Below are 19,881 nucleotides of genomic sequence, written 5' to 3'. Positions count from 1 at the left end.
TTCCAACTGGTCTATGGACAGCACACAGTTAACTTCTTCCACCTGGTGGGGGTTTCAGTATCTGCAAAACAACTCAAAGGATATGGCTCAGAATATTATCTACAGCCCTTGAGGAGGAACTAAAGGGCCTTGACTTTGTTCAATGGCTAAACTATTATTATTTTGTCTCATTTGACTGTTTTCCTTTCTTTCTGTATTTTTCTCACTTCTCAGATTAAATTTGTTTTTTGGAACTTGAGGAAGGCCTAGGAGGCTAAAGTTTTTCTACAGACAAGGGGCAGGCAGAGGACATGGTTGGCGGGTTGGGGATGGTGGGGGAGTCTGTCCTGGGAAGGCCCCATAGGGTCCTGCTCAGTTACAGTACCAAAGTGATTGTTAAAATTTACTAGATTTATGAATGGAATTGTAAAATTTGTCAGTTGAAGGAAAAACAAGGTTTGGGGATTTCTAAATTTAATACATTGAGTATTAGTTTTAAAAATCAAATGAACTTCAGAGTAATTTCTGCACATGAATGCTACCCAGAGGACATAAAAGAGGACTTAAAATGTGATGGTGGACCATGCAACCTGAATGAAACCAAGACGGGCCAGTAGTAATGGGTTCCATGTGCTAGACGCCTCAGAATAAAGAATTGTCATGGTAGGGGTCATCCAGCAACCAGAATCATGGGAGTTTCAGTGAGGGAGGCCTAGCATTGGAGATTTAAGAGGTGGGGCAGTTTCTGGCCACAGTGATAGGGGTGTGACCAAGGGAATGAGTGGCCTATTGAAGAGAAAGGACTGTCATTGGAGACGAGGCGGTCAACGACCTGATAAGACAGAGATGCTCCTTTTGGATGAATGGCCAGTTTTGTATAACTCAAAGGGAGCACTGCTTACATAACCGTCTATGTGAACAGCGTCTTTGGCATTGTGCGGTGCACAATCTGCATAACCGTATGCGATGGTTCTGCTAAACCCTGACGTCACCAAGTACGATGACAGGAGTACCTGTGGGGAGTGAGACAGCAGGTAAAATTCTTGGTAAGCAAAAACAGAGTGAACAATTATGGAGTAGTTACTATATGCTTGGTAGTGTTCTGAGCACTTACCCAAGAACTCTTGTGAGTTCAGTAGTTTTATTATCATCAGTATCATTTTACAGATAAGAGAAACAAATGATAAAATCTGCTCCTGAACACATTTCTTCAAGAGTGCCACGCGCTGCAAATTCAGTTGCAACTAACTCTCCGGGGCGCGCTCCCCGCGCTCTTCCTCTCACCGCTTAGGGCGCCTGCGCGCGGGTCAGGTGACCGCCGGCTGCCCCCGCCGCCGCCGCCTGCCCGGCGTAGCGGGGTCACGTGCTGGCACGGGGCGGAGCCCGCGCGGGGACGCCTGCGCGCCGTGGGCTGACCAAGCCGAGCTTACCCCGCGGAGCCGGCGCTGGATCCCGCGGCCGCTGCCTCGTCTTCTGTCGGCTCCGCCGCCAGCCGGGGCTCGGGCCCGGGCCCGGGCCCCCGGGACATGGCCGTCCGGAGTGCGCAAGATGATGGTCCCACCTCCAGCCGCTGGGACGGCGGCGCGGGGAAGGCAGGTACGGAAGCCGGCCGGGGCGCCGGGAAGCGGCCTGCGAGGACGGCCTGAGGGACAGGGGCGGCCTTAGGGTCAGGGGACAGCTGCCGGAGGAGGGGGCCGGGAGACCCGGGACGACCGCGCGGGGTGCGAGAGAGGAAAAGGCTGAAGACCCGGGTCACGTCTGAAGTGGAAGAGATCCTGGAATTGGGGGTCAGCGGATGCTGAGGGGACCGGAGGAACCCCGGCTGCATACCCGCGCCCCCAGTGGGAAGGACGGGGCGGGCGGGGGCCCCGCGTCCCACCTTGTCGCATCTGGAGAGGAGAATTGGGTCTCCCTGAGAACCGAGGCCAAGCCTCGCCCCCGACCGAGACTGTCCGGCCACGTCCGCAGGCTCCGGGGGCCGCCTCCCTAGTAGTGGTCAGGCCGGTTTCCCAAACTTCATTCATCGGTCGCAGTCTGGAGTGACGCGGTGTCCGTGGACCACATATTTCTTTTAATTACCTCGAAATTCATCCTTTAAAGTGTACAGTTCAGTGGTTCTTAGTACATTTTTACAAGGTGGGGCAACCATCGCACTGTCTTAATTCCAGAGCATTTCTAATGCCAAAAAGAAAGGCCATCATTCCCCAGGCCCCATTCTCCACAGCTCCTGGCAACTACCAATCTACTCTATCTCATCCGGTGCCACCTATTTTAATGTTTAATTGTGTAAAAAACGAGTCTCTCTATTTTTTTATACTGTCTTATACTAATTTCCATGAAATCATGGTTTCGTTGTGCGCTGTTTTCAAATACCTTTTGCATACAGTTAATAAATGGAGAAGACTAAGGTAACTTTCCCACTTTTCCATCTTCTGGTGGGTGGTGCCCATAATAGAACCAACCACATATTCAACCCACGTTTTGATGAAGCACCTGGTTATTCACATTTTGTTTCTCTGGGTTCATTTTGTTATTGCCCTTTTCTCCTATTCTAATGCTGCATGGAAATGGAGCTCATTCCTCGTATTACTCCTTTAGGCCCTTTGGCCTTGTAACCCTTTGCTGATGTTTATATAACATCTGTCCTCATGGCATAATAGTCATTGCCTCAAGTGGTATGGGTCTTGTGACATGATGTAGTGCAGCTGTGCCTAGGTTGCGAGACTTTACCCTTGTTTCTTTGATTTTGCTTCTTTGGATAAGTGGGAGGAATTTAGAGATGAGAGGAGTTTGTTTTTCTGTTTTTCTTGTTTGTTTTTAATCATAGGAGAATTGACAAAGTTACTAATACTATTAACTCTTTTGTCGAGGTTACGATTAGATTGGTTTACTGTCTAGAATATTTTTCTCCATTTTGGGGGTAGTCTTTCTTCATATGTGCATGTCTTTATTTTTCAGGTAGTTAATGAATCTCTGATAATTTGGGTACTGTTTGTTGAAACTAATTAGTACTTACAAAAACAGAGTTTCTTTTATTTTGTTTTTAATAGGATCCTTACTCAGAATAAGGTAAGGTTTTCCTCTCCCACTGTATTTCTCTGGTACAGATATGAAGTTCAGGCATAAATTTTTTTTTCAAGCATAAATTTTTAAGTTAATTTCCAATGTCAACATCAGGAGTTCAAGGGGTGGAGTAGGGGGTGTCTGTCTGGGAGGATCTCTTTCTGACTTGCTCTTTCATGGTTTTGATTAAGGCTAGCTCTGCCTATTTAAGTTTAACTTCTGTTTAAAGTCTGTAAAGCTTTCTTGACATGCAAACTTAAACCAAATAATCATTATGGAATTTTATTCTTGCACATAAGATTCATTTATTAAGCGTGTAGATCATTTACCTGATCTAAGTCACTGATGTGTATTTTGCTGATATGGAAAAACTTTTAGAGGAAGCATAGCTAGTGCTCATTTTTAGCCATTGCCCTTTCCTGTGTATTAAGTTCCCCAAGCCAGATGCTTTTGAAGATACCTGTTGCTCTAAGGAAGCAGAAATCTCTACCTGAGTTCCGTAGCCAGAGTAGGGAGAGGTTTGAGACAATAACAGACTCAGCCATCTTTATCTGAGTTGTTAAGAACTACTGTTTCAGTGCTCCTTATTTAAATGATCGTTTTAATAGAGAGCAGGCCAAGTAGTACCAATGTCATTCCTTTTTCCTTTGTTGAACGAATTACTTTTCAGGCAGCAGGGATTTATTTATAGCAGCGTCTTATATTTTGCGGCCGGCTCTAGAATAGTCATTTCATTCTGTCGTGGTTACGAAAGCCAAGACCTTTATTATAAAGAAATTTGGAAGATATCAGCTTTGGAATATATAATACATCTCCCTTATAAGTGGAGCAATTAAAAAATTGGAGAAGAAAGGATTCAAGGGGATTTGAAAATGTGGGCTTTTATCGCAAGCCCAAATATCGCATTCTCAAGTCCAGCAATGTGTCCTACCCCAAAATCCATATGTAAAGTTTATCTTAAAATAGTTAGACATTAATTTTAACCTTTTTCCAAGCATCCCAAGAATAGCTCTGACTTTCCTCTTTCTGAGGTGAAGAGGATATGACGTGTAAATTAGTTGTGCATTTGAGACTCTGCAGAACCTCTTCTCCCTCATTGTGTAGTCTAGCAGTTGAATTCATCACTATGTAATTTATACATCTCTAGCTCACTTGAGTTTGCTGTTTTCTCCTCCCTTTTTATGTCACAGTCAAAGCCTGTATGTACGTTAGGTGCAATGAAATATTTGTCTGTGGGTGTGGCACACGTAGGAGTGCCTTCATCTGCCACTAACATTTAATTGCTAGAATATGGGATTGAGAAAGGCGATATTGGGGTCTGAACAGACAGCCACTAAAACCCACAATTGAGCAGCATTCTACTCTGGGAATCACCAATAGCTTTAGAAAAAGGTCAAAGTGCCTACAAATCTATGTACAGTTTTCTGGTGTGGATATTCTTAACAGTAATATGGGGAAAATAATGCCATTTACTATAGGCCAATTTTTCCAGAGGAACAATAGCTAAGCTAAATTATTTGTTCTGTTCTGCTCGTATGTGTTGAGTTCCCACAGAGCATCAGAATCAAGATGATAGCAGTAAATTTTGAAATGCAGGATTTAAGTAGAATCCAAACAGAGTTTTTAGAGAAATAAGTATTGGAGCTGTGGTTTGGGTTCAGAATTAGTTAAAATTTTGGCATATTATTTACCAAAACCTACTGGAAATCCAACTGATTGCAAACAGTTTTATTTCCTCCAAGATATAAACAGTGATTTTCCTTTTCCCCCAGATTGCTGAATAGCTTAAGTGGAAAGAGGGGTAGGGTGGATATATGTCTTGAAAAATTGAGGAAAATTTTCCATACTCTTAGAAAATAGGTTAACAAGGTTTCTAAATGTCAGCTGCCTCGGTAAATATTTAGTATTACCATTTAAGTGTTCTTAATTTATGATGTGTAGGAAGTACAAGAGCACTCTAAGTTAAAAAAATTTTTTAATATCTGATTTTTTTCTTTGTTGGAAATTAATTCAATTCCTGCACATATTTTGTCTCAGCCTATGTTGTTATATAAAGTCTTTTCTGTTTTCTGTGTCTCAGTGATCCCTCTTTGGGAACATAGAGCCTTCTCTTCCAAAGGATGGCCCTTTGACCCAAAGTAAAATCCCTCCCTGTCTTCCCCTTCAGTGGAGGATAAATCCAGTCCAGACTCTTCTATTAGCTGCATTTACTGCAGTCCTTCCAGCCTCTCTTCCTTTACCTAACACTTCAGCCTCTTGGAATTTTTCTGTTTTCAGGGCATGATGTTTCTTTCATGTGACAAGGTCTTTGCACATACTCTCTGGAATGCTCTCCCTTCAGCACACTCTTCCATGTGCAAACTTTTCTTTAAGGAGGTACCACAACATATTCTTGGTGAAGCCTTTCCTGATTGCCTCAGAAGTAGTTATTCTTTCCTCTGGGTTTTCATGATTCTTCATGGTTCTGTTATATCATGTGTAATAATTATGTTGCTCCCTACTGTGAGCCTCTCAAGGGCTGGGAGAGAGTCATATTCATGTTTTTATCCCACTATGGTGCTTACTACAAGTAGTTGCTCATTAAATGATCGACTGATAAATGAATGGATAGATCAATGGACAGATGGATGGATGGTAAGACACACCCAAGCCAAGAACTTGAAGCACTTTGTAAATAAACATTTGACTAGTTAGGTGCTGTGCTGACAGGAAATTGAGACTTGATTTTTCATGATTTCTAGGTAGAGTAACCATTTAATTTAGCATCCAATCTGGGACATTTTTGAGAGTGTGGATGGGAAGAAGAGTTTGCTATGAACAGTTATGCCAGGACTATAGGTGTAAACCAGAAATCTCTCAGACAAACTGGAACAGATGGTCCCCTACTAGGTCACCAAGGAAAATAATAGTCTAGCCAGGAGAACAGGTTTGCCGGGGTGAAAAAGCACCTGGTCCTGTCTGCACCTCCAATTGCATGTTAACTCCAAACCAGTTGGTGCCTCTGTTTATATGGTTTATGTCACAGTTCTCATAGATAGGTAACCAGGACCATTAGTACCAACTTTCATTTGCGTTAATAATGTGCAGCTTTATCATGGAAACAATTTGTAGACTGTTGCCTCAGAATAGAACAGTACTGAGGAAAGCTGCTTAGTGTCTGTTCTAAAACAGACATCTACCTTCTGATGTTAGTCCCTTCTAAAGCCTAACCTACTTCCACTGTTATTCCTCTCTAAAGCCTAACCTACCTTCCAGTGTTATCTTCCACTTTACATTAACTCCAGTGCCCTGCACCTAGTATATGCTACATAAATACTTATTATTTTTATTTTTTAAATTATTTATTTATTTATTTTGGCTGCTCTGGGTCTTAGTTACAGCACACGGGATCTTCATTGCAGCATGCGGGATCTTTAGTTGAGGCATGCGGGCTCTTTTAGTTGTATCATGCGGGCTTCTTAGTTGTGGCATGAGGACTCTTAGTTGCAGCATGCGTGCAGGATCTAGTTCCCCGACCAGGGATTGAACCCCATCCCCCTGCATTGGGAGCATGGAGCCTTACCCACTGGACCACCAGGGAAGTCCCCATAAATATTTTTTAATGAGTTCATTTACTGTTAAATGAAAGGGCCTGTGTTTCTGTCTCCACGCCTTTCTTCTGCTCTCCTCCCAGCCTCTCAGAATCCTCCCCTTTCTTTTTAAATTGCACTCTTCAGTAATGCATTCTCAGATTAGCCTGACCCACAGCTGTCTGAACTCTTGGTGTCTGCACATACCTTTTTTGGGCAATTATAGTGTACTGCTTTGTGACATCTCTTTGGTGTTGTCTAGTTTAACTTTTCTTGTGTTTGCTGTTCCTAAAATCAGCCATTCTGGTGAAAACTCTGACAGCCTATTATTACCCCATTATTTTAGATAGAAAAATTATAATATGATGCACATTAACCACAAACTCTCAACCAGTCTCCTAAAAAACTAATTTAAACACAGCAAAATGCCTGTGTATAAATAAGAGACTACCACATAAGGATATAAGATCCTTAAAACAGTACTTCCTGATCATCAGTAATTAATATGGTTCTTGAGAAACCGTTGCTTTGTATGCAGTATCATGCCTCTCTTACCACTAGCCACACTGGAGACCCAAGTATACCCTTTGACATTCTATTTTTGAAAATATCTCCATGTGATTCTGATGTTTTACCAGTTGTATTAGTGTGTAACCGGAGACTTTCCACGTGTGGTTTTGTTTAAAAAAGTAATATTGAGGACTTCCCTGGTAGCGCAGTGGTTAAGAATTCCCCTGCCAATGCAGGGGACATGGGTTCGAGCCCTGGTCTGGGAAGATCCCGCATGCTGTGGCGCAACTAAGCCCGTATGCCACAACTACTGAGCCTATGTGCCACAACTACTGAAGCCCACGCGCCAGAGCCCATTCTCTGCAACAAGAGAAGCCACTGCAATGAGAAGCCCACACACCGCAACGAAGAGTAGCCCCCGTTCTCCACAACTAGAGAAAACCTGTGGGCAGCAACGAAGATCCAACGCAGCCAAAAATAAATAAATAAATTTATTTTAAAAAGAGAGAGAGAGATGTATGCTCTGTAAAGTTTAGCATTAAGAAAGCGCAGTCATTCTATTAGGAAAAACTGTTAGATATATCTGAATGTACTGAGCATTTATTATAATTGTATGTCCTTTTTTGTTACTTATATGGCATATCTCCTTAGTGTTTTGCACACTATGTGCTAGTGAAATATCGGTAGATTGACTTCAAATATATCTACCTTACCTCAAACCAAGCAAGGAGATTGAGCCCTGAAGAGAAAATGTACAAATGCTGAATATGTGCCTAATGCCCTTTTCCCTTCTGTTTTGCAGACTTTAATGCCAAAAGGAAAAAGAAAGTGGCAGAGATCTACCAGGCTCTGAACAGTGATCCCACTGATGTGGCTGCCCTTAGACGTATGGCTATCAGTGAAGGAGGGCTCCTGACTGATGAGATCAGGCGGAAAGTGTGGCCCAAGCTCCTCAATGTCAACACCAATGATCCACCTCCTATATCAGGTAATTAGGGGTGAGGTGCTGTGAAGCGGAGCTTGTCTAGGAGGCAGGGAAAAAGAATGCCAGGGTCTTTGATTTTTATGCTCATTTCAAACCAAGAGTAGATGAGTAAACACCTAAAGCATTTTAGGATATGCTTGAGCCTACTCTGAAAATAAGACCAAACTGGTAAGTAGAATTTTAATAAAAAATGGAATGAGTTTTTATTAGGTAGGTAGGTAGCTTGCTATTACTGGCTAGTTAGGGGAGTTTATTAAAAATGTATATTCTGGGGCTTCCCTGGTGGCACAGTGGCTGAGAGTCCGCCTGCCGATGCAGGGGACACGGGTTCGTGCCCCGGTCCAGGAAGATCCCACATGCGGCAGAGCGGCTGGGCCCATGAACCATGGCCACTGAGCCTGCGCGTCAGGAGCCTGTGCTCTGCAACGGGAGAGGCCACAACAGTGAGAGGCCTGCATACAGCAAAAAAAAAATATATATATATATATTCTGGGAATTCCCTGGTGGTCCAGTGGTTAGGACTCCATGCTTTCACTGCCGAGGGCCCGGGTTAGATCCCTGGTCAGAGAACTAAGATCCCACAAGCCGCACGGCATGGCCAAGAAACAAACAAAAATGTATATTCCAGTTTACGTTCACTTAGAAGTGGGTTGTAGGAATATGTATTTTAACAAGAATCCCACCTAATTCTGACACACATGGACTGCGTTTTGAGAAACGTGGAGCTATAGGAAGAGGTAATACCTCTACGGTCCTTATAAAAACAAAAAAACTTTTTATGAGGAAATACTAAGACCATTTTGAATTCTAAAATTCTGTAATTCTATGAAAAACTGTTACAGTTGGCCCCTCCAAGTCCAAGGATTCAACCAACCATGGATCAAATATATTCTGTAAAAAAAAAAAAAAACCTCCAGAAATTTCCAAAAGCAAAACTTGAATTTGCTGTGCTCTCCAACTATTTACATAGCATTTACATTGTATTAGGTTTTTTTTTTAAATTTATTTATATTTAATTTATTTATTTTTGGCCACGTTGGGTCTTCATTGCTCCGCACGGGCTTTCTCTAGTTGCTGCTAGCAGGGACTCCTCTGCTATGGTGTGCATGCTTCTCATTGCAGTGGCTTCTCTTGTTGCGGAGAATGGGCTCTAGGCATGTGGGCTTCAGTAGTTGTGGTGCATGGGCTCAGTAGTTGTGGCTTGCGGGCTCTAGAGCACAGGCTCAGTAGTTGTGGCACACAGGCTTAGTTGCTCCATGGCATGTGGGATCTTCCTGGACCAGGGATCACACCCATGTCCCCTGCATTGGTAGGCGGATTCTTAACCACTGTGCCACCAGGGAAGTCCTGTATTAGGTTTTATAAGTAATCTAAAGGTGATTTAAAATATACGGGAGTTGTAAAACAACTATACCCCAATAAAAAAGAAAATTAATTAATTAAAAAGTATATGGGAGGATGTGCATGGGTTATATGCAAATATTAGACCACTTAATACATGGGACTTGAGCATCTGTGGATTTTGGTATCCTTGGGGGTCCTGGAACCAATCCGCCTTGAATACTGAGGGGCAACTGTACTTATTTGCAAGGCCCGTGTAGTAAAAAAAAAAAAACTTCCTTAGAATACAGTGCAGAATACAAAAGAAAGTACAGCAAAACAGTGAATCCACTTTGTCATTTATTCACTCCACAAAAATTTATTGCTTTCCTGCTATGTTTGGCAAAAGTCCAGGTGCTGGGGATTCTTTCATTCATTTGGCAAGTACTATTTGTGCTCCTAATGTGTGCCAGGTACTAGAGATGATTAAAACAGCCTCTGCTGATAAAAAGTTCACAGTGTTGTGGTACAGCCGAGTAGATGGTTTTTTTGTTTTATTTTTTAGTATACCTATTTATTTTATGGGTTTTTAAAATTAATTTATTTATTTATGGCTGCGTCGAGTCTTAGTTGCGGCACGCGGGATCTTTTGTTGCAGCGCTGGTTTCTTCTTCATTGCATCACACAGGCTCTGTTTCAGCATGCAGCCTTCTCTCTAGTTGTGGCGTACAGGTTTCCTCATTCTAGTTGTGGTACGTGGGCTCCAGAGGGTGAGGGCTCTGTAGTTTGTGGCACTCAGGCTCCCTAGTTGAGGCACGCGGGCTCGGTAGTTGTAGCGTGTGGGCTTAGTTGCCCCACAGCATGTGGGATCTTAGTTCCCCGACCAGGGATCAAACCCACATCCCCTGCACTGGAAGGCGGATTCTTTAACACTGGACCATCAGGGAAGTCCCTGAGTAGATGTTTTTTTGTTTTGTTTTGTTTTTGCGGTATGCGGGCCTCTCACTGTTGTGGTCTCTCCCGTTGTGGAGCACAGGCTCCAGACACGCAGGCTCAGTGGCCATGGCTCACGGGCCCAGCTGCTCCGCGGCATGTGGGATCCTCCCGGACCAGGGCACGAACCCGTGTCCCCTGTATCGGCAGGCGGACTCTCAACCACTGCGCCACCAGGGAAGCCTCCTGAGTAGATGTTTTAAGTTGCCCCTTGTTATTATCTTTGGAACCGGGCTGCCTCAGAGCAGTGATCTTTTTGTTGGAAGGAAAAGGCATTGCTGTATTCACACTCTAAATCCTGAGATGGTATTCTGTCAGATTCCAGATTTCCCATATCTTTATAAGATGAAGTCTGTGTATGCGGAAGTATTGTACAGGCTCCTCTAGTAAGTTTTGATTTCGGTTATGAAGGAAATGTACACTTTTATATATATAACAGCTAGAGACTGCCTCCTTACTTTCAGTTGGGCTTAACAACTGAACACAAGTACTGTCTCCTGTTTGCAGTGTCTTAGTTTTAGAATTGCAGGGTCGAGAGAGGTTAGGTTCTTTTTTATGTGAGTTTATCTTAATACTCCTTTCTGAACAGCTCAGTGTTCCCTAGACTTTACAGATGTTAGAGTTTTTCCAGTGGTCTGTGGTTTCCACATTCATGATCTTATTTGATCCTTACATTAATCTGAGAGGTACACACGGAAGGGAGTAATCCCCATTGTACAGATGTGGGCTTTGAAATTCAGAGCAACTCCCGGTGACACACAGTAGCAGCCTGCATGCAGCTTCTGGCCTCCTGACTTCTCCTCTGCTGCTCTTTGCACCCTGTAGCCTCCTGGATGATCTGTGTTCCCTCCTCTTATGGTCATCATGACTTGCGTGAAACAGCGTGTTTGGAACTAAACCAGGGATTCCTCTCCAAATGTTGTATCTTGAGTCATGTCCCCTTCAAGAAAAGCCCGAGTATGTCTTTCAGGCCTTTTATGTCATGCCAGGATGTTTTGCTCCTGATGTGGCTTCCCAGATGTTCTTGCAATAACATGTTCTTTTTCCTTCAATAGGGAACGACCTACGACAGATGAGCAAGGACTACCAACAAGTGCTCCTGGATGTCAGGCGGTCTTTACGGAGGTTCCCTCCTGGTGAGACGTGCTCTCGGTCTTCCTGGGTGGGGGGTGGCGGGGTGGCTTCTGTCCCAGTTGCACTTACTTTCTTGTGTTGGTGCTTGCTTGTCCCAGGAAGCTTCCATCCCAGCACAGAGCGTGACCACACGCAGGACCCTACCTCCTCAGGGACCCATTGTGCTCCCCATCTGCCGCGTCATTCTTTCATTGTCTCAGTCAGTTCAGAACCGCACTGTGAAGGCCTGAGCCTAAAATAATGTGTTTTGGCCTAGAGGTGGTGGATGAGAGAAGAGGGTTTTTCCCCCTTCAGAGCCTTAGAGGAGACTTTATAGGGATTGCTAGAGCCATCAGTCTGGCTTTAAAGAGCCGATTGGTTTGGAAGTGGTCACTATAACAAGAACTATTAATATCTTCATTTATACATAGCGGTATCTTGCATATACGTATATTGGGGCCCTTGGACTGGAAGGAAGGCCAATCACTACATGTTTAAAGAGTCTGTTCCTAAAATTGTCTCCCCATTCCCAGGAATAATGAGAAGAATAACCATTGTCTCCAGTTTCACAATGAAGGAAACTGGCCAGCAAACCTCATCTATTTCTCTTCCTTTGGCAACTCCACCTTAGGTCCATGAAGGGAGGAGAATTGCTAGAGGGAACAAGAGCCTCTAAACCCATTTTCTCACTCTTCTGAACCCATGCTCTGGCATTGGATTTTGTCTGTTAAAGGGCCTCTTTCCTGCTTGCACCCTTGGTTCCTGGAAAGGCTCTTTTCCTATCCTGCTGGTCTTGAGGAGACCACGCAGGACAGATGCATTCCATATTTTTCCCTAGGTAACCTGTTTTTCCTCTGAGCCCTTTATTCCTCTTCCGCTTATGTGACATCAGTCTATGATATTATTCTTGTAGGCTGAACTTTCCATGTGGTTTCATATTTTTTTACATTCACGTTCTTCTGAGCTTAGCTGACCTCTTTTATACTGAAAATTCAAATAAGGTTTACTTTTTTTCTCTCACTACTTTCATTACTTTACCTATCCATAGTAGTTGGTTTACTCCATGTTCTTTTTTATCTTTTAGAGTGTGCCTTTTTGAGAAGGGGTAGGTAGAAACGGGCAAGAGATGAGCTTCACTCTCACCTAAAAACATTTGTTCAGTTTAGTCTGGGCTCTTGTATTAGCTGTTTTCTCTCATAAGATCTGTTTTTGACTGGAAAACCTAATGGTGTAGGAAAGCTGTGCTGTGCGCCGTTCTTCTAAAACAGGTCATGAGGCCATTTTTATACTAAAAGCCAGATGAGCCGAGGAGCCACACTGACCGCTGCCAGAACTAGGTGCGCACGCCAAAAGGTCTCCCGAGACAGCCTTTTCTGTTTCCAGCTGCGTCTTTGGATCAAGGAAATCAGTACTTCCTGTGATATTTAGTTTGTTTCTGAGGGCAACATGCATCTCTCACGTTTTTTGTTTTTATATAATTTCATACCTACAGAAAAGTTGCAAAAGTAGGACAAGGAATTCCCCAGGTGGCTTTTACACAGATTTTCTTATATGTCAACCTTTTACTATATTTACCTTAGTATTGCTTTCTCTCTCTCCTTTGTGGTACACACATGCAAATTTTTTTCTGAACTATTAAGAATAAATTACACACATGGTGCCCCTTTATCCCTAAATATTTCAGGGTATATTTTTTTAAAACACGGCTCTTATTACATAATCACACTTAAAATCAGCATCACATTGACAGTATTTACTGCTAATACAGATTTTATTCAGATTTCACCATTTATTCCAATAATGTTCTTTATAGGAAAAGGAGATACAAATTCATGCATTTTCCATTCAGTCTTCGTATCTCTTTAGCTTCCTTTATTCTGGAATAGTTCCTTTGTATTTTATGACAGGCCAGTTATTTTATAAAGTCTCCCTCAGTTTCGGTTTATCTGGTGTTTCCTCCTTTTAAGATTCAGGTGATGAACTCTTGATAGGAATTCCACCAAAGTGGTGCTGAGTTTTCCCTGCAGCACATCGGGAGGCACGTGCTGTCCACTAGTCACACTGTTGGCAGCATGACCTGTGGTGACCCGGGTTTTAAGATGGTGTTGGTTGGGTTCCCCCACTGTAAGGTAGCCAGTCTGTGGCTCTTTCCTACATGTCAGGCAGTATCAGCAGTGTGTGTCTTGAATGTGTTGCCAAATTGTTGTCATTAATTTTCTTTTATTAAACACTTTCTCTGCTAATCCACTGCTGACCGTCTTCCCAGCCTCTGTGTTACTAGGCTGCTTGCCATGTTCAAGTGCATCTCCCCTGCCCTCCCCTCCCCAGGCATGCCAGAGGAACAGAGAGAAGGGCTCCAGGAAGAGCTGATCGACATCATCCTCCTCGTCTTGGAGCGCAACCCTCAGCTGCACTACTACCAGGGCTACCACGACATCGTGGTCACATTCTTGCTGGTGGTAGGCGAGAAGCTGGCAGCATCCCTGGTAGAAAAATTGTCTACCCATCACCTCAGGTACCAGCACAAAGCAGCATAAGAGGATGGGTGTCACTCCTCAAGTCCCCCTGGGGATAACTCCTCAGCCCATTTCCTAGTCAGTGTTTTCAGTGGTTTGAACCCCACTCCACCCTACTGCCCCCAAACCCTGATCCCAGTATTTGGTCTGACCAAGCTCATTGAATTGTCTCCTTCTAGGGATTTCATGGATCCAACAATGGACAACACCAAGCATATATTAAACTATCTGATGCCCATCATTGACCAGGTGAATCCAGACCTCCATGACTTCATGCAGAGGTATATATGTGTCTACATTTATGTGTGTACGTACACACACAGCCCTCTTCAGCTTTCTCCTAGCCTCTGTTTATTCTTCACAAGCGTAGCTCAGCTGCATCATCTCATGTCGACCAGTGTTACGTTCTTCCGAGTTGTCCTTTCCAGTTACCAGCAGTCTGGATAATTCAGTTCTGTGCACAGTCTTGGAACACTCTTTGGGTGCTGTGCTTCTTGGGGGATAGAAGAGAGGTCACAGCCCATGCCCTTGAGGAGCTTACCTCTAGTGGAGGGAGGTGGACAAGGTAAGTACGCCAAGGCAGACTTTGAGGTTACTGCTGCAACAGAAGTACAGAGTTCTATAGGATCCAGAGGCGAGAAGGACAAGGCCATCTGTGGGTTGTTTTACTCACCACATACCAAGGAGAAGAAATACTTCTTTGCAGTTCTCATATGATTTTTCTCTTCTGTTTAGTTGGAAATGTGTCCTTGGCCAATGCCTGCCTCTGTTTAAAAAAGAAAAAAAAAAAGGCTGTGTCTTAGGGTGTTTCAGTCACCTCATGTTAACTAAAATCAATACAGTTGTGTTTTCAAGCCTGAGAATATGTGCCTGTGCCCCCCCAAAGGATGGACTTTCTCAGAAGGAAAATGGTGGTGTAGTTCTCTGAAAACAGCTAATTCTTGTTGCTTTAGTTGGCGTTTGTTGGCCATTAGGAGAGCACCCAGGGAGATAAGGCCACCAGGACCCTATTGTGGTATTAGTGTCATGATGTTGGGTATATTGTAAGGACTTTCTGTGTTGTGAGGAGAAGAGGCTGAATTTGTAGGTGGCTGAATTTTCCAAAAAGCATGTTTCTCAAATGCTTTCTTCACACAGCACTGAGGACAAAGAAGGCCCAGGGAGGGGGAAGGGATGACTCAGCAGGGAACCTAACATCTGGACTTCCTTGCTCCTAGTGCCGAGGTGGGGACCATCTTTGCGCTCAGCTGGCTCATCACCTGGTTTGGGCACGTCCTGTCTGACTTCAGGCACGTCGTGCGGTTATACGACTTCTTCCTGGCCTGCCACCCGCTGATGCCCATTTACTTTGCAGCTGTGGTAGGTATAGACCATGAGCCAGCAGCTTGGTGTGCATCCTCAAACCCAGCTTGATCATGTTGCCTAAAGGGAAACCTGGTGATTATGGAAAGATGCCAAAGACAGCACTTCCCCAGGCTAGCGTCTCTGGACACTGTTCTGTGGAATGTTAATGGGAGAGTCATGGGAGAAAAAAATGTTCTGTGTAACAGTAAGTTTGGGAACTGCTAGTTAAACAGAGTTGTTAGATTTGTTTACTGCTTGATTCTTCTGAACCTTTAAAATGCTCGTGTGCGTTGTGAATTATCAGGGTTTCTGTTGACAACTCCTGGAGCTCGTACAACCCCAACTCCGGGTTTAAGAAAAGCAGAAGTGTGGCATTATGATAGAAAGTTGAGATGGCTTTTAGTCGGGGTTGAGGGGCCCCAGTTATCAGAGGGGCCTGAACCATCCGGCGTGAGGGTGGAGGTGGGCACTCACAGCACTCTTCATTGTCCTTTAAAGAGAGCAAGACCATTCTTTCTGCTGTTTCGAACCATTTCTTCTGTGCTGGAGCTAGGAATCTCCAGTAATCCTTCTTCTTTCCTTCCTCCTAAAAGAACCTCCTTCATTTAATTGGTCAGCCTTTCACGTCATGGGGTGGAGGTTTGCCTCAGCAGGAAGGGTTTGCCCAGTGGGAAAAGTGCTCAGATGTGTACATCATTATTTCCTAGATGAATACAAGAATTTGCTGAACCTTTGGGGTGAGCCCTGTTTGGTACCAATTGAAATTCACCTCTAAGGAGAATGAAATGAAGTGGCCAAGGCCCTGTATGTTCTGCTCTCTGATGCAAGGCCTTGCTCCGCACAGATCGTGTTGCATCGAGAGCAGGAAGTCCTGGATTGTGACTGCGACATGGCCTCGGTCCACCACCTGCTGTCCCAGATCCCTCAGGACCTGCCCTATGAGACGCTGATCAGTAGAGCAGGAGACCTCTTTGTCCAGTTCCCCCCGTCCGAACTTGCTCGGGAGGCAGCTGCCCAACAGCAAGCTGAGAAGTGAGTGGGGCCACGGCACCGGCTGAACAGGGGTGTTCGTTAGTGAGCAGAAATGATGGAAGACGGTGTCTGCTGGGGACGGGGCTGGGAGTGGTGTTTCCAGAGACCTATGCTTATGCTAGTGGAATCCCCACTTGAGACTTCATGGGTCTTTATAAGAAGAGTTTTCTGAGCAGTGGATGTCTCTGCCCTTAGCCTATTTAATCTAGTTTTTTCCCTCCTTCTCTTATCCCATTCCCTTCTGTCTCCTTCTCCTCTGCAGAACGGCAGCCTCTACCTTCAAAGACTTTGAGCTGGCATCAGCCCAGCAGAGGCCTGACATGGTACTGCGGCAGCGGTTTCGGGGACTTCTGCGGCCTGAGGAGCGAACAAAAGATGTCCTGACCAAACCAAGGACCAACCGCTTTGTGAAGCTGGCAGTGATGGGACTGACGGTGGCACTTGGAGCAGCCGCTCTGGCTGTGGTGAAAAGTGCCCTGGAGTGGGCCCCAAAGTTTCAGCTGCAGCTGTTTCCCTAAATGCCTGAGAAGACACTTCCTCTTACATGACATCAAGGTCTCACCCTTCCATGGACAGATTGGGAGGGGGTGGAATTTCCTTTATTAAAAGGGTTTCTGTCAAGGGTTTTCTATTTCTGCACCCTTTCCCCGGTCCGTGGATGCCTTTGCCTCAGAGGCCAGTAGCAGAGCCTGCGTGACGCTGGGCACTCGGGTCCTGAGCACAGAACTCTTTCTGCCTCACAGTGGGCTTCTGAGTGGGCTCTCTGCTGCCTCCTCTTGTGTTGAGGGAAGTGGGTTTCTGCAGCTCCCGGCTGCCTTTGGAACCCGCTGGGCCTGGTCACTGGGGAGCATCTTGGCTGCTCGTAGTAAGCTGGACCACTGAATGCCCTCCTGGCAGCTCCTCCCGTTCTGACTGCTTCAGCCAGACAAAGAAGGACGGAGCTGCTGCTAAAGAAGTCAGACCTTGGAATGAAGGCGAAGGGGCAGAGAAGGCCAGCCTGGGGGCAAGATTGGCCCCCTTTTAAGAACAGCTCCATTAGCTGGTCGGAAATCTAAGAGACACATGTGAACTAGGTTACTAGGTAAATCCTACCTATTTTCAGGCTAGAAATCACTTGGGCATTTCCAGTCAAACAGGAAGGAATGTTACGTTTTAGGGCGCAGACATAGGCTGGTTTTTGCCTGCCTTTTTTTTTTTTCTCCTTATTCTCTTCCACAAGCCACATGACAATGCATATAAAAGACACTTTTACTACTATTTTTAGAATTACATACACCCAACATGTAAAGTACCTGCACTTTTAAAGTAATAGTTCCTTCATGGAAAAAAAAATCGTTCTCGTCAGAAGGATGAGCTTCTAAAACCCTGAAGTTTCCTTTCTACTCAATTATTTAACATTTCACTTTAGTCAGAGTTGCTATTTGTAAACAGCCCCACACTTCCATAGTGCCCTCTTCTTCTCCAGCTTCCCTTCCTTCCCTCCTCTTTTCCTCCAGTCACCCTTCTACTCCCAAATAGGCATCCACTCACAACCTTGGCTTTGTTTTTTGGGTTTAACTTATCTCCTCAACTGCTGGTCTCTCCTTCCTGGTAGGAAATGTCACTGGGAACTCGTCCGCACCCAGAAGGGGACAAACTGCATCCTGAAGCGTGTGGTGGGAGCCTGGGACAGCCAGCTCGAGGCTTCCTAAGGACTCTCCAGGTCTTAAGAACAAGATGGATATTCACTTCCTCTGGTACAGCTTTTCCAATAAGCGAAGCCAGGTTTGTTTTAGATTAACTGTGGCTTGAATAAAAGTGCCTTTTGCTGCTCTGAAGAACTGGGGTGTATAGTATGAAGCAGCCATGTATTTTTATTTTCCTGGTCTGTTGCAGGCACGTTCTCTCTTGGCAGGTGTTTTCTTAAAGTAAACATGCCAGAAGCACTCCACCCCACCACACCCAGACCTCCACGTCCTCCCCATATGCCCATGGTGTGCAGAGTGGTTAGGAGAGGCATCTGTCCACACTGAGTTACACTAAGCACTTTACAACCAAAAAAAGCTCAAAGTGGCAGGTCATTCTCCATAGCAGGAGTCCCACCTGGGGTTAGCATGATGTGGATGGATTAGTCTAGAAAGTGGTAGATTTATCAAGACAAAGGAAATTCTTCCAGGATCCAGATGACGTGACAGAAGTTCCCAGTCTTCTCCTGCAACAAATTTGTCCTCTTGTCATCTTTCCAAATGGGCAGCATCGGCCCCTCCTGCCACAGGCCCTTGGGCCTGTCTGTAAATACTGAAGGAATTGATGGGGAAGAGGAAGGGAGGTGCATGTGATCAGGGTCCCAAGGCCATGGCTTTTTGGATCCCAGGAAGCAGGTGGCATTGACTTTTGTTGTGGCCTAGGAAGGAGGAAGTTCATTTGTTTTATAGCTTTTCTGACATCAGGATTATCCCCTGCCAATGAGAAGAAAGCATTATCTTTTTACCTTCAAGTGGTTTACTATTCTGTAAGGAATATGTGTAAATATTTTGTACAGAGCCCTGTATGAAATAAACAGCCATATGTGGCTACTAATCGCTTCTGTCATTCTTTCCTTGTTGGAGTGGCTTTAGCTTTAGACATCTGGCCTTGATGCTCCCTCCCTTCCACCCCTGACCTGGAGATGTGCTGTATCTGTGGACTCCTGGTTGGCCTTGACTTGCCCGGAGAGCTTGGACAGTACCTGCAGTCCTGTTTCTGTTTTTCCCGAGGCAAGAACCCACGTTGCCTGGGTCCACTGTTGCCTTGGCCCAGAGGGGAGACGTAAGGGGGCTGAAGGCTGAGCAGGCATCACTCGGCTCCCCGACCGTGTCCCACCACCGTAGGCCAGCTGCCCATGCTGTCCTTTGATTTGACTTGTGGAGGACACAGGGCTGGCCAGGACACCGCCCTGCCTCTGGGACCTCACCAGAGAACTGCATTGAAGGAGCAATTTGTTTTCAGTGGCAGTTTCATAGTTGATTGAATGTAAAGAGAATTTTGATAAATAGAAAACTGAAGGAAGGGTATGTGTGGTGAAATAAATATTTGGGTTTTGTCCCCACTTCCCCTGAAACCCTTAGAATTTTCTGAGTGATAGGAGTGTCTTTTGTTGTTCATAATGATTTCCTTTTGATCCCACCTGAGTTTATGCTAATGAAGTGAGTTAAGGTGGGACCCCTGGATGGCACAGGTCACCGGAAAGACCAAGTGATTAGAGCGTGAGAACTTTGAGCCCCACCACTGACCTCCTGGGAGGGGAGGGGAGGCTGGACATTGAGCACTGCAAAAACTCTTGATTCAGAGATCGGGAGAGCTGCCGGGTTGGCACACACATCAAGGTGCTGGGAGGGTGGCATGGCTTGGGAACACTGCACCCTCTTCCCCCCCGTTCCTTGCCCTATTCATCTCTTTTATTTGGCTGTTCCTGAGTTGTGTCCTTTATAATAAATCA

At 45.0% G+C, this 19,881-nt stretch overlaps 1 protein-coding gene across 2 annotated transcripts; it reads left to right on the top strand.

Moving 5' to 3' along the window:
* The first annotated feature begins 1,341 nt into the window (after positions 1 to 1,341).
* On the top strand, positions 1,342 to 19,881 carry TBC1D20 (TBC1 domain family member 20). Of its 2 annotated transcripts, XR_003793333.1 has the most exons (9): positions 1,342 to 1,575; positions 7,924 to 8,109; positions 11,475 to 11,555; positions 13,861 to 14,047; positions 14,228 to 14,329; positions 15,266 to 15,407; positions 16,237 to 16,424; positions 16,687 to 18,188; positions 18,300 to 19,881. XR_003793333.1 is itself a non-coding variant. In XM_029221922.1 (8 exons), exons 1-8 carry the CDS (start codon positions 1,506 to 1,508, stop codon positions 16,940 to 16,942), a joined length of 1,212 nt encoding a protein of 403 aa, XP_029077755.1. In that variant the 5' UTR covers positions 1,342 to 1,505; the 3' UTR covers positions 16,943 to 18,981. The 2 variants fall into 2 exon arrangements, 1 of the variants encoding a protein (XP_029077755.1); XM_029221922.1 differs by having other exon boundaries at positions 16,687 to 18,981.

Source organism: Monodon monoceros, unplaced genomic scaffold (genome assembly GCF_005190385.1).
Source record: "Monodon monoceros isolate NGI ecotype Baffin Bay Population unplaced genomic scaffold, NGI_Narwhal_1 Super_Scaffold_13, whole genome shotgun sequence".
Taxonomy (NCBI): domain Eukaryota; kingdom Metazoa; phylum Chordata; class Mammalia; order Artiodactyla; family Monodontidae; genus Monodon; species Monodon monoceros.
This window is presented reverse-complemented; position numbering and strand designations above follow the sequence as displayed.